The sequence below is a fragment of the Fulmarus glacialis genome, unplaced genomic scaffold (assembly GCF_000690835.1).
Source record: "Fulmarus glacialis isolate BGI_N327 unplaced genomic scaffold, ASM69083v1 scaffold43347, whole genome shotgun sequence".
Taxonomy (NCBI): Eukaryota; Metazoa; Chordata; class Aves; order Procellariiformes; family Procellariidae; genus Fulmarus; species Fulmarus glacialis.
The window spans coordinates 35,593-49,933 of record NW_009222135.1 but is presented as its reverse complement, the minus strand read 5'-3'; the positions used below and the strand labels follow the sequence as shown (position 1 = coordinate 49,933).

General features: G+C 36.6%; 1 protein-coding gene across 1 annotated transcript in view; it reads left to right on the top strand.

The window, feature by feature from the left end:
- NFATC3 (nuclear factor of activated T-cells, cytoplasmic, calcineurin-dependent 3) overlaps positions 1-14,341 on the top strand; it is a gene marked incomplete at its 5' end in the record, with an annotated part of 55,599 nt that overhangs the window by 28,017 nt on the left and 13,241 nt on the right. The window contains 6 exons of the mRNA XM_009581357.1: positions 115-314; positions 1,535-1,707; positions 2,491-2,631; positions 4,992-5,047; positions 5,694-5,820; positions 7,556-8,608. Of these exons, the coding sequence (XP_009579652.1) occupies positions 115-314; positions 1,535-1,707; positions 2,491-2,631; positions 4,992-5,047; positions 5,694-5,820; positions 7,556-8,608 (1,750 nt within the window). The remainder of the gene's footprint in view (positions 1-114; positions 315-1,534; positions 1,708-2,490; positions 2,632-4,991; positions 5,048-5,693; positions 5,821-7,555; positions 8,609-14,341) is intronic.

The window sequence follows — 14,341 nt, the reverse complement described above, 5'->3', positions numbered from 1 at the left end:
ACTACTCTATGACTCGTACGTCTTTGTACTAGTTGTGTATTTATTTATATTACGCATACACAAATGCAGTAAAAGTCAACTAATGTTTTAATATCACATCTACTTTTTCATCAGCTCCTGGGCTACAATGAAAAGCCAGTAAACCTACAAATGTTCATCGGAACAGCAGATGATCGCTACTTAAGACCTCATGCGTTCTACCAGGTGCACCGAATCACTGGAAAAACAGTTGCAACAGCTAGTCAAGAGATAATAATTGCCAGCACAAAAGTTTTGGAAATACCACTTCTTCCTGAAAATAATATGTCAGCCAGGTACATAACAGCTAAGTTAGCTGTTTAGTTGCTATCTGTCTGTTGTAGGGGGTTGGTTTTTTTTTCCTTCCCCATTTGTGCAAATGTGAAAGAAAAATCTTGTAGAATAGTGTATTTTCCACAAATGTGGCTCATGATTAAGATAGATGCATCTCTTTAAACATGCCAATGTTTAGGTAGTCAGAAGTAAAGGAATAGAGAGACAGGGAAGCTCGTAAGATTGACAGCGAGATAGATGAGTGCTTCTGGGATTATACTTCCCCATACAATCCACACATAAATATGATGCCATGTTTGTAAAATTGCATGTGGGTTACTGGCTGGTAGAGTTTTTGTTTGATTCTACAAAGACATAAGACTTTTTTCTATGAAAATACAGTCATACACTTTAGTTGTTGGTTTCTTGATTGAATGTGGTGATTTAATTTCTGGTATCTTGGTAGGCCTTTTCCTTGTTTTAATTATTTTTTCTATTTTTAGCAGTTGCGTTATTCTGACTTTTCAGGTCTTGCCAGATAGAATGTGCTAAATAATAGTTCAGTGGTTAGTTATAGCAACAGTTAAACTGCTCTGCTCTAGCTGGAGGGTCAGTGAACAGAGTAAAGCACAAGTATTTGTTTATGTAGCACATTTATTTCTTATGTAGACTTCTGAAGTCAGCTTAAATTTTCCTAGTTGCAGACTTCAGGCTAGTTTTCCGTTGAAAGCTATGAACCCACGATGATGTGCAAGGTAACACTCCTCACAAGTTTATGTATACGTGTTACTTGAGTAAAGTATGTGTGTCTCATACGGATAATCGATAATTATGTGGAATGGTAGCTGGGTTTTGATGGCCACCCTTTTGTCATTCTCTAGTCCTTCCTAAGGCAGAATTAAATAGAGGTCTCTTGCTCCTTGTAAATGATGTTTACTATGTTAAGTAACTTACTTCGAAGGTTAAACAATGTGCAATAACACATAATCTTTTAAAGGTTCAAAAAAGCAGCAGCTAGACATTTACAAGACAAAATGTTTCAACAGAGTACATGCTGCTGTTTTTGACGTTAACAGATCTTTTAATCTCAGACATTCAACATAACACTTAAAATAGCGTAACACGGGGAAAAAATAGAACGCTCTTCATTCTTTAACAAAAGAAAGGCTTACAGAGTATACTTTGGCAATAGTTTGATTCATTTTCTTCCATTTCTCTTCTGATCCATCCGTCCTATCTCCAGTATCGATTGTGCTGGTATTTTGAAACTTCGCAATTCAGATATAGAGCTCCGTAAAGGAGAGACAGATATTGGAAGAAAGAATACCAGAGTGCGACTTGTGTTTCGTGTTCACATCCCACAACCTAGTGGAAAAGTCTTATCTCTGCAGACTGCTTCCATACCTGTTGAATGCTGTAAGATTGCTTTAACTATACATAATTTATACTCATGTTTTCTGCATGTGTCGGTAGTATTGTCGTTCTGACAATACTTATTGTCAGAATTATATATAACAAGTGTGTGTAAAAAGCGTTGTGTGTAAAGAGCTAACTTACCAAAAATTAATATAGCTTTATTTAAAGATGGTACTTGCCAAAAGTGGCAGCCTGAAGGTTTGGAGGAAAAACAATGGTTTGGGCTTTAAACCTAATAATGCAGTCACACAGCTAGCAGCTTCAGTAGTTCCTGTGTATGAGCAGAGGCAGCTGATGTATCTCAGTGAAAATAAACACTCATTTCAGGAAGAACTAATACCATTTCATTTACAAGACTCCATACCATTACTTGCCTTTATACAGTATTATCTAATGAACAGTTGAACTTCTAGAGAGTTGATTTGTTAAATGCTGGCACTAAGGAATCAAAACATGACCTTAAACAATCTGAATTTCTCCTAGAATTCTTTTTGTCTATAAAATACTGAAGTAATTTTTAAACAAATACTCCTAAAGTAAAAACTTCATTTGCTGTAACATTGAGACCATTAGGATTCATGGCTTCTTGGTGTTTCTTCTCTATAATTATATAATTTCAATGTAATTTTAAAAACAAAGATAAATCGTACACAAATATGATTTATATATGTAAATAAGTGGTCATTTTAGTTTCACCCCTGATTCTTCAAGTTAGGATCATAAAAGAAATGTCGCTATGATCAAAATTGTGAATAATAATTTTTCCCTTAATTTTTTTTAAAGCTCAGCGATCTGCTCAAGAACTTCCTCAGATTGAGAAATACAGCATCAATAGTTGCTCAGTGAATGGAGGCCATGAAATGGTGGTGACAGGATCCAATTTTCTTCCAGAATCCAAAATTATATTTTTTGAAAAAGGACAAGGTAAATACTTTTTTTTTTTTCCCCTTGAAAACAAAACCGAAAACACTACCCGAGATTGATTTTAGGAAGTAAGGATGTTTTAAAAAGAAAAAAAAAAAGTCACAAGTAGTAATCTGAAACTTCAGTTTGGTCACTGATCTATGTGCTGGTTGGCAATTATGAATGAAATAGTAATTCTGATTCAGAAGACAATTGCAGGCTAACTAACTTTGAATTGTGTGTATTTGAAAGATGCTGTTGACAAATCATACCATGTATTTTCTCCTTATTATAAAAAAATGAAAATGGGAACTACTGGAAATGTACTATTTGGCATTGATGTCATGTTACATCTGTTTAATCATTGCATAGGAACTGACTTACTCCTAAGCTAATGAAATAAATATTAGTTAGAAAACACTACTGATTTTTTTCCATATATTTGCATAAGATTTTCTATAGAAGTTACTATTAAGGGATGCATTTTTTTAAAAAGTCTCAAGATCTGGCGATCTGGCTCAGATTTGGTGTGCAGTGTATGCTTCAGCTGTGTCTATACCTAATTTGCATCTGTAAACAGGCAAGTTGTGCATGTAGGTAAAATACTGGCAATAAGAGGTGGTATGAACAGCAGCGACCTTTTGTACGTGTATTAAACATTTGTGTGCTTGACAAGCCGGTCAAGTATTTAATTGCCAAGAAATCAGAAATGTTACAGTCAGTTGTATCACGTGATTCTCATTCTCTAGAATCCAAGTGCAGCCTTCTAGGCAACACTTAGTCATGGGTGAGAACTGCAGCAGGCTTACGCTTGTATATTAGCAAGGTAGAGCTAAAAATTATATTGCAGGCATGCATTTCAGTTAAGGTATACTAAAGACACAGTGTTCCCTTCACACAGTGAAACCTGTAGAAAAATTTAACTGCTTCCTACTGGTCTCCTGAAATGAATAAATTATTCTTTGGGAGGGTGGTAGATTAAATTTTTCAGTCTAATATGTAGGAAATAGAATCTCAAAGTAAGCAAGAAACTTGCAGATTTTGCATGAATATTTCTAAAACTTCTTTCTTTAAATGTAAGTACAGGTTTGAAAGCTTTTTTTTTTTCCCTAAACCTGTATTTTTCCTCTCTTCTATCACTTTGATAATGATGCAACTCCGTAAACCAGAGAATTTAACACAAAAACCCCCCTATCAAATACTTTTCATTTTTCGTTTACTACAACCAGATACAATGAATGTTTTGCAAGTTTTCTTTGGGTTTTTTCTTGTATCATACATAGATGTGCATACACACGCACACTGAGGTACATACATACATACATACATATTGCTCAAAGATGTTCAGTTTCTCAGCATTCCTTCCTGGCTCTGTAGCTCTTCTGGATATACGTCTTGAACTTAGTATTTCTTACTTAGACTCAAATACGTGAAAAATAGTTGAAAATTTAGGACTAGCTGTCTTAATGCATAGAGTTCCTTTTCTTCCCTCATTGTCCCTTTAATACAGAGAGCGTAAAGTTTGAACAACTTAAATTATCATTGCTGTGACTTGAATACCTGATTTGAACTTTTGGGAAAACAGTAGCAAAAGTAAATCATTACAAATAAAAGTCTGTAACCAAGTCCAATCATTCTACATCTTACTATTTCCTTAAATATTTAAGTAAAAGAGTTGGGTTTTTTTTTATTAGCAGATACAACCTAAGTGGGGGGTTTATGTGCTAATGTATTTTGACACACAACTTGAACGCCTTTTAAAGAAGTACTGCTGCTAGACAGTAGGTTCCCTGCTAACCTGTACAAAACCCAATAGCAGAGAGAACCGAGTGTTAGATTACGGATAATGGTTATGCTAGGCCAGAGCAGAGAGAGGTTCGCCAAGGTGATTTACCTCCCTCACCACACAGACAACTTGCCCGGTATTTGAACTACGGTGTCTTTCGGTTCAGGGGAGGGTGTTTGTTTTAAATGTATAACCTGTGGATATGTGCATGAAGATATGGCATATGTTATCTCTCACATGGTGACTTACAGGTTAAGTCATCAGCATGTTTGTTTGAATAATCACAAGTGTTAGTGGTAATTTAACAACCTTTCAAAAATGTTTTTAGAAAAATGAGGGAAAAATCCCTCTGTGCACTTACAGTACGCACAGCCTCCTTTGGAACTAAATCTAACTATGTAATCAGCAGGTTCTGTTAAAATGCACAATCCTGCACAACAGTCAACTTGACAACATCTGTAGTCTTGAAACTCCTAAAGCGTGACTGAAAAGAAATGCAGTTTTATATTAAGTATTTAAGTATTTTTAAGATTAAGTATTTAAGTGTTTTAGAAAGTGCTTTTTCCTTGAATTATTTGTAAATTTCTCTCAACAGATGGACGACCTCAGTGGGAGGTAGAAGGGAAAATAATTAGGGAAAAGTGTCAAGGGGTGAGAAACAATTTTTTTTTACTTTAGAAAGCTTTCTGTTTTAAAGTGAGAAACTAGACATCTTCATTGTTGTTCTGAAAGTTAGGCTTCATTTAGTAAAGTAAGTAGATCATTGGCTGATTCAGGCAGACAACTGGAGACTTCTAAATTGGCTTAATACTATAAAGTAGCCATTAAGATGATGCTTTGAGGGAACTGGAAATAGCATGCTTGTTGTGAAAGCCAGGAAAAAAGACATTGAAAATTGAAAAAAGAAAACTGAAGATAATTTTGCTAAGATGACAAATAATTTCCAGTGCATTAAAATTTTTCTTAAAAACTTAATGATCCAAAATGCAATTCTTTGACTGCTAGAGTTTTTTTTATGCTCCGGCAGATAAACAAAGCATCCTTTAGATGATGTGTCTATTTAATTAAAAGCATTACCTTCAGAACACTTGTGTTTAAAAGAAGAAAAAAGTCTCCAAACAAAAGTTTGCTTATAGTACTGTTTTACTATGTAATATGCATAAACTGGAAGTTTACCCATTTCAAACTATCAGTTTGCTTTAGTTTTGCAATAAGTGTTTTAGTTTTTCTGTAATTAAGAGCAATTTCATTTGCATTTGATGATATGTAAAACCTTTTTGTTTCAACTTTCATATAGGCAAACATCATACTTGAAGTTCCTCCATACCATAACAAAACCATTACAGCTGCAGTTCAGGTGCAGTTTTATCTCTGCAATGGCAAGAGGAAAAAAAGCCAGTCTCAACGTTTTACTTACACACCAGGTATTAAATAAAAAATAGAACAGTTGCACTTTATTCTGTTTTTTAAAGTAGACATTTGAAAGTAATTCAGTCTTGTAATCTTTGACAGGTAGGTAAGACTACTTTGAATTGTTTGTAAAACAGCTTACTTAAGCTTGTCTCATTAAAAAGCTGAAATTTAGAGTAACAAGCTACAGTGCTACGATTACAGCCAGGTATTTCTTCGTTACGCTTTTTACAGAATAAATGGCATTCTACTTTTCTTTGAGAATGATGGTGAATCTCAGAAGCTGCTCTTCTAAATAAGCCTAGTGATGACATGGAGGATAGTGAGATCATAGAAGAACAGGTTTTACGCATTTTTTAGACCCCCCCTTCAAATGTCAAAAAACCCCTCAGGTTTAGATACAAGGAAGATAAAAAAATATGCCCTCCCCCCCCGAGACATTGCAGCATGGTGAGAGAAAATAGTTTGTAACTTAGCCAGAAGCAAAAACTGTACATGTTAACTGTACATGTAGTTAAAACATCTTAATCCCTTCCAGTTGGTATGAGGAAGCGGTTACTGCTAGATATGCAATGCCTACTCCTTTGCCTGCCACTTACTTTCTTTTCTTTTAAGAAATTCATACCCATTTAGAGTAGTCAGAATTCACAAGGTACCAGTGACGGCACTAGACCCTTTAGTACTGTTTCGAGGACTTGAAGTCAGGTATCTGAAGGAGTCTTTAAAGTTGGATATGGATATTAATATGAACTTCTTAAAGCTAATGCGTATGCTGACAAAGCCAACTACCATTAGTTTGCGCTATTGCTCACTTGTGCTCTAAAATTACCTACTTCATACCTTCATGCACAATTTAAGCAATGTTACGTGGCTATTTGGTAGACTAAGTATACATAAATTGTGTTATCAGATTTATGTGGTATTTTTCAACCATTCTTAAGCATATCAGCTCCTAAGATAGTTACAAGACACATCTTGAACTATATTCTTGTTTGAGAAATCCATATATTATAACTGCAGCTGTTATTGCACAAACGTTTTAAAATCCATTTTATCTGTAAATACATATATCAGTTTCTTTAACAGTATAAAGTAGTAATTGAGCAGTTAAGAGCATTAGCATTTTTCTACTATTTGTACGTAAAAATCAGTATCTTTTCATGAGCCTACCGGTAGCTTTAAAAAAAAAAAAAAAATCCAGCAACCGAAAGTGTGTCAATTTGTAACTCTCTGTATTATAAGAACAATTGTTGCCATCATTGAAATTGGGGGACATGCTGAAAGAGCTGCCGAAGTTCAGCTGTCATCTTGATCAGAGGCTAAGGAAAGTTTGAAGCCAGCTAAAAACTTCATTCCCCTTTTCCTAGTGCCCGATACCGAACTCTTGCCTGCCTGTTTTCAGTGGAGCCCAGCCCAACACACCCCCCTGTGATGAGCTGTATCCTTTAGATGTGCTGGACTTTTCTCTGGCTGGGCTGCAAATGTCTTTAAAAAGATACATTGCATAGGAGAGTATTTTAGAAGGGAAGACAACTGCCTTTGAATAAATGCTAAGAGAGAGTTCTTCTGGCTTTTAGGGGTTAATATAGCAGGCATAAAGTGAAAAAAAAAAAGCAAGCAGATCAAAAGAAGGGAAATTAGAGCAAGGACCTTAACAATACTGTTGTGGCTGTTAAACAGCAATTAGTGTGTATTTATCACAGGATACAAATGGGTTGGAATTGTAATGCAGTGTTTTACTTTTTCTAGTTATAATGAAGCAAGAGCACAGAGATGAGGTGGATTTGTCTGCTGTTCCATCTTTGGCCCTGCCTCACACAAGCAATGTCCAGGGCCTGCATTCTATCCGAACTCAATTGCCTTCACCAGAGCAAGGGCATCCACATGACAATTTACTGTCTACATCACCAAGGAGCCTTGTGTGTCCAGTTCAACCACCGTACACAGCAATGGTGACCTCAGCAGTATCGCACCTGCCACATATGCAAGGTAGAAACCTTAGTCCAAGTGAAGAGTGTCATGTTTTGCCTCCTGCTGTGGTTCAGTCTTTTCAGGTAACATCAGCACCTCCTGTGAGGCCTTCTTACCAGCCTATGCAGTCTAACGATGTATTCAATGGACAGTCTGGTCTTCCTATGAACTCTGCCTCCAGCCAAGGATTTGACACTATTTCATTTCAGCAAGACACAGCTGTACCTCATTTGATAAATCTTAGCTGCCAAGCTCTACCACCAATGCAGTTTCATTCTTCAAATCCAGGTTCTGTGTCAACATCAAGTACAGCAGGGCACCCGCTAGCACACCCAGCTCATTCAGGACAGTCATCTTCTCACCTGCCGTCAATGGGATACCACTGCCCAAGCGCTGGGCAGGGCTCCATCCCTTCTGCAATGAGTCGGTCCCTTGGGCAGTCTTCTCCCCAGCTGCAGCAAGTCCCATACCATTCTACAAATCCAGCATCCGCTTCATCCCCATCCCCAACAGCTTCCCACCCTTTGGTCCATTCACCGCTGTCTGGACCTTCTTCACCCCAGCTACAACCTATGCCTTATCAATCTCCTAGCTCAGGACCTGCCTCATCTTCCCCGCCAACCACTGTAAGTCACTCGGGACAGCACTCCCCTCAAGCACATAGTCCAGCATTGGGAGGTCTCAATGCAGCGTCATCCCTAGTACACCATACCGTATGCGATTCATCTCCATTTTCACCAGATGGGGCAGCTATTAACATTAAACCAGAACCTGAAGATCGAGAATTGAATTTTCAAACAATAGGACTACAAGACATCACACTAGATGATGGTAAGTGGATATAATATTTTAATACTGGGATATAATCTACATTAAACTACAAAGTGGGTGTGGGAGGGTTGTTTGGTTTTGTTTAGGACACAGAAGTAAATTTGTATCATCAAAATGGAGTCGTATTTTTGTGTCCAAAGCAACAACTTATTTAAAACTAATGATACCAGCTGTAAATTTGTAGTTACACAGTTCAAGTACTTTAGTCTAATTTGCCCGTAGACTTTGTTTTTGTCACGAAACAGGGCTTGAGGATTACAGGATTACACATTGACACCTTGTATATAAGGAATTAATTCGAAGCCTTTTCCAATTGTCTTGTGGGTACGTTTCAGTGAAAGTCATAATAACATATCGAAGTTGCATAAATGTAGTCTGGAGTCTTGTTTCTTAGAGTTGTCTCAGTTTTGAAGGGCAGGCTAGTTTTTTTGAAAATACATCGCATGCGTTTCGGCACTGTCTTAGTCTCTTCGCAGACATTCTGTAGATACGCTGTCATCATTCAGCACCTCTGCTCACAGTAGCTGTTTGCTTTCTCCTTACCACTCTGGCTGCCTTTTTGAGAAATTCACTTGTTGAACATAAACAGAACAAGGACATTCTAGTGCTAAAGGCCAGGCTATAAAGTTCTCTAAATACTTGGACAGTGTTAATTTACAAAACTTGTCCAACCAAGTGAAAAGAAAGAGATATCGGATCCTAAACGTAAGACTATTTGAGGCATAGATGCAAAGCAATTTAAAGAACATGTCATGTTAGTAAGACTGGAAAAACAGAAGGCCTGGCCTTAAAAGGTGTGTAAAAGGTGTTTGGTATTGATGATGGGAATCTTACTAGTATCTCTTTTGTACAATAGCCTTAACTGTTGTGGTTTTGGTTTGGTGTTTTTTTTTTTTTAAGTCATCCCTAGTAATTACTTAATTGCATCAGCAGTAGTGTAAAGACTTAAGTGTAGGCCATGTGTTAAATACCCATGTCAGTCCCAGTTCCTTGCATAAATGGAGCTTTGCTATTGTTACCTCCTGTCAGTAGTATGAAAATTTAGTAAGAAATGCCTTTAAAGACACAGCATATTAGGAAGAAAATGAGAGAAACTGATAATATAGTTGGGCTTTCAGTTAAATGGCCACCCTAATTAAGCAAAGCTCCCTTTTTAGAAACACTGATCAACTTTAACTTTATTTAGAAAGAAAGGAACAGACTGATTCTATCAAGGACTTGCTGAGGGGAGAAGAGCAAGGCTTGATGAAACAGAATGCCATAAAAAAAATGGCATTTTTCTACTTCTGTACTAGAGGAGTGAGAAAGAAATCTAATGTCTCAGGAAGTGTTATGAGAACCTACTTTTTCTGATCCTTCTTCCCTCCACACCCACAAAAAAGATGTAGAAATAAACAAACTACAACTAAATACTGTAGTTAACTTTTCACAATATAAGTGTTTAGCATTTATGAGCATCTTGGCAGTTTGTTTATACTTGTTCAGAAATTAAAATGAATGGACAGCAAAAAGAAAGCCAATTTTTTTCCCCTATATCACAAATATTAGTAGCTTTTAGAAACTATTTCCATTTCTTAACATGGTGAAATTACCGAGTTGTTTCTGTGCTGACAAAGACATCGAATCACAGGAAAAGCTGCAAGAGCCACACTTAAAGTGTGGCCACTTGCTAATAGTTCAGAGAAGTATAACCAATATACGTATGAGTCAAATGGCCACAGCTTTATTAACTTCTTTTTTTAAATAATGCTTGCTATAGAAGTTTAAAGAAGCTTTGATAACTGGTGATTAAACTATACACTTCCTATATGGAAAGTTGAATATGGTTTTAAATGCTAAACTAGCACTCGGCAGCAACAGTATGTTTGCAAGCATAGAGATTACCTTCATTTCAGTTTCATGTTACTGCCATTCAGTGATTGCTTGGGGAGTTGGGTTTGGGTTTTTTTTCCCACTTCCAATCTGCAAATACAAATCAGATGTCTAGCCTGAAACCTGCTGTTCCAAAAATCTTGAAGGGCATAGTGACAAGAAACAAGCTGCTCAATTCTCTCAACATGAGTAAATACTTCCTCTGCTTAATCAGCTTTAAATAAAAAATGTGTTTAGACAGGAACACTTTTTGTATAACGTATCTAACACATTACTGTGGTTTAAAAAATAATTTCAAAATTTTTTTCGTGTATAGTTGAATTTTAGTTTCTGGACAAATAGAGCTAGATACAAATAGCAAATCAGTTATTCTACTTTTATGTTATAACAATTAAGGAAAAAAATCCAAACATAATTGCATACATAAATGAATGTTGATACAGTATGTTCTCCCAGCTAATATATCCAACTTGAAAGTTATATTTAGTTGGAAAATAGGTTTTTAAGGGTTACCAATTAAGGTGAATAAACATCTCAAAATAAAACATTAAGGCAAAGCCAATTGAGAATTTTATAAATCATGTCTGAATTACTGACCTTAAATATTTAAGTCAGTAGTCTTAAAAAAAGTAAACAAAAAACTGAAAAAACCCTGACAGCATAAATAATCTTCTTTCAAGTAACTATTTCAAAATTAGCATAGTAGATATTTTCTTTGCCAAGAAAATAAAATATTTTAAGAAATTTTAACAAAATTTGAGTGTAGTATGGAAGTGCTACCTCATGACAAAATTAGTCCTCGAATTACTAAGCTGTTTAGCTTGACAGAGCATGATTTAAAATTCTTTAAAATAAAAGTAAAAAAAACCCAACCAACCAACCAAAAAAAAAAAACCCACCACACAAAACCACCCCACCTACAGAAGTGGCAGTCTGGATAGTAGTTACACAAATTCCTTTAAGCAAGACTCCTAAAAGCAAATCTTACGGCCTCTTCAGCCAACATTCAGGCTTTTTCTTCAAAACACACCAAAAAAACCCCAAATCCAGTACTTAATACAGAACTACAAAGGTTACAAAGCTGCTTCATCCATCGATGCTCAGGCCAAGAGCATCTGGATTAGCCTTGATCCAGCATCTGTTGGAATGTGTAACACATCTGGATTCACCATTTATAGCTTCTCCGCAAAGTCAAATATGCTTGCCAATGACCAAAATGGAATATCTTTCTAAATTTTGCTGTATCTCTTTCCCCTTTACCAGTTAGAGCAAGCTGGGCTCAGTTCAGACTATGAGTGAAAAAGGATTACACAATGTAAAAGGCAGATTGTCTACCTGGCTGTCCACATAAAGTACATTCTTCCCCCCCCTCCCCCCTTTCTTTCCCCCCCCACTGAGGTTTGTGTGGCGCTTTTTCTTGTTTTTTTCAACAGGATTCGATTTAGGCTTTTCTAATCTCCACCTTGAATTTGCTCTTTTGTTTGGCTTCCCCTCTTCCCATCCTTGCTTCCTACAGGAGACACTTTCTAATTCACTTGAAGAAACAAGGGATCAAAATGAATGAGAACACCTAGATATGAAATTCAAATGATATTACAGAAAACATTTGAAACATAACACAATTTCAAAGTAATTTGTACTGTGCTACTACTTAAAAGGTGTTCTGAAAAGCAGTACTTTTTTCTGCTTAGGTCTTTGCACTAGTTAATCTGCACAAGCTGGTAAACTTTTGGACTGGAACTATGTAAAAGCAGGTTCTTGCTCTTTATTTGTCCTCTCTGCTTTTCCTTCCCCCCCCTCCCCCGCCCGGGTATGTTGGACCTTTTTTTTCCCTTAACATCTTTCAGTAAGTCTGCCCTCTGCCCAACTCCCCAGGCTAACATTTCCCTGTATAGACAGTGGAATATTTAGGGCTGCAAATAGGTGTAAACAAGGCAGCTGAACTGACAAGAAACAGGCAGTTGGTCATCTCTGTCCTTTCCCATATCCATCATCCATATAGTGCTCTGTTGTATACTCATCTAATAAAGGTCCCATTTCTTCCCCACTTGAAAAAAAAGCTAGTCAAAGTTAGACTCAGTCTAGTTATATGATGAAGCCTTGCTAATTTTTTTTCCCTGCTTTGTTTTTAAAAAGTGCTCGTAGTGTGGTGGTTTACCTATCCCACTGTCAAGTTTTAGATTTAAATCTATTCTAATACTGTTGATCTAAAATTGAATCTCTTGTGGTTTGCAGTTTAGGAGTGAGTTTACCTTGGATTTCTTGGCTTTCTACAGTGATGAGATTTCTAACATGTACAAGTGTATTTAACCATTTTTAAGGTATTACGTTAGGCTGTATTCAGCAAATCAGGATGACCTTCTACTAATCCTCTTACATTTTGTTACTCATTGCATGTCCATTACATAAAGCTGGAGATTAGAAAATCCAGTGTGTGGATTTACTATAAATCATAACTAGAAATCCTCTAACCGTTTTGTGTACATAAAGCAATAAGTCTGCTTTGTCAGACACATTCCATGTAGAATTCTAAGCCATTTGCATTCATTCATTTTAATAGTTCTGTGATAACTCTCTAGTTGAGAAATTCTCTTGCTCGGAAGCTCAGAGATTATTCTGAACTTTGCTAAAAAATTTGTACATCTTTACAGGTGGCTTTTTACTTTCAGCTTAACTTCTGGAGAATCACAGTAATAACTAATAAGAAAGTATTGAAGAATGACTGTGCTTTGTATTTCTCTCTATATTTAAAACTTATGCATTAACAAGTGATTCTTAATTAAGGCAACATCCTGCCAAACAGAGCATTGAAGGTCTACAGAAACAAAAAATACTGAATGCCAGAGTCTAGCTTAGTATGGAGGAGAGCAGCTCAAAAGCCTGTCTTCTTGCCGGTACAACTCAAACTTGAGATGTTCTTGAGATGTACATCTCAAACTCAAGGGGTTTTTTTACTGTCTCCTGAGCACAGAACAAAATGTTGCATCTTGCAGCATGCCCGACATGGATTTATGTGACGAGAACTTTAGCCTACACTGTACATGGAACTCTCAGAATATTCTGTTGATAAAAGGCGTTCCGAAAAGTATACTAGTATAAATTGTTTAGTAAGGTTGTGTTCAAACTCCTCCTTTCTCAGTTTTCTGTATATTAAATATATGTTGTCAAGCAGTATGGAGATAGCAATAAAAAGCAGCTTACAATTCTAGTTCTTCTCATAAGCTTATGGGCTCCTGCAGTGAAATATTGAGGTTGAGTAAGGTGGTAAGGCAGAACCTGAAATGTACTGGAAGAGAACGGGACTCTACTTTTAGAAATGAGTGTTATGAATGAAATAGAGAAAGATCCAGACTGAGCAGTAGATTAAAAGGAAAAGGTTGGAACAGTGAGGAAAGGTGAAGAGAATGTTCTCTATCTGGGGTTGTCAACAGTTAAAGGATGCTATGACCGTATCTTCTAGTGGATTCATTCACTCTGTTCATAAAATCTGTGCCAGCCAGGCATCTACTGAGAAGGCCAGTTATAGACTGCTGATTTGTAAAGAACTTCAGATAAATCCTCAGGTATCTATGACCAGCTAATATATGAAACTTCCTATTTGCCTCAGAGCCACAGAACACCTTGTAACTAATTCAAAGCAAGCTCAGCTAGTTGCACCACCACAAAAAGATTCCCGTTTAAGAATTAGAAGAGGTTATGAGAAGAGAACTGATTCTGTGAATGCAAGTGGCATGTCTACATCATGCTGCAGACGCTGGCGATAGCAGCAGAACTAGAAGGAGCTAGGCATTCCCTTGCGACACTGGCAAAAATACGCTTAGACACTTTCGCACTGCTTTCCACTGCGCAGCATGTGTCCTC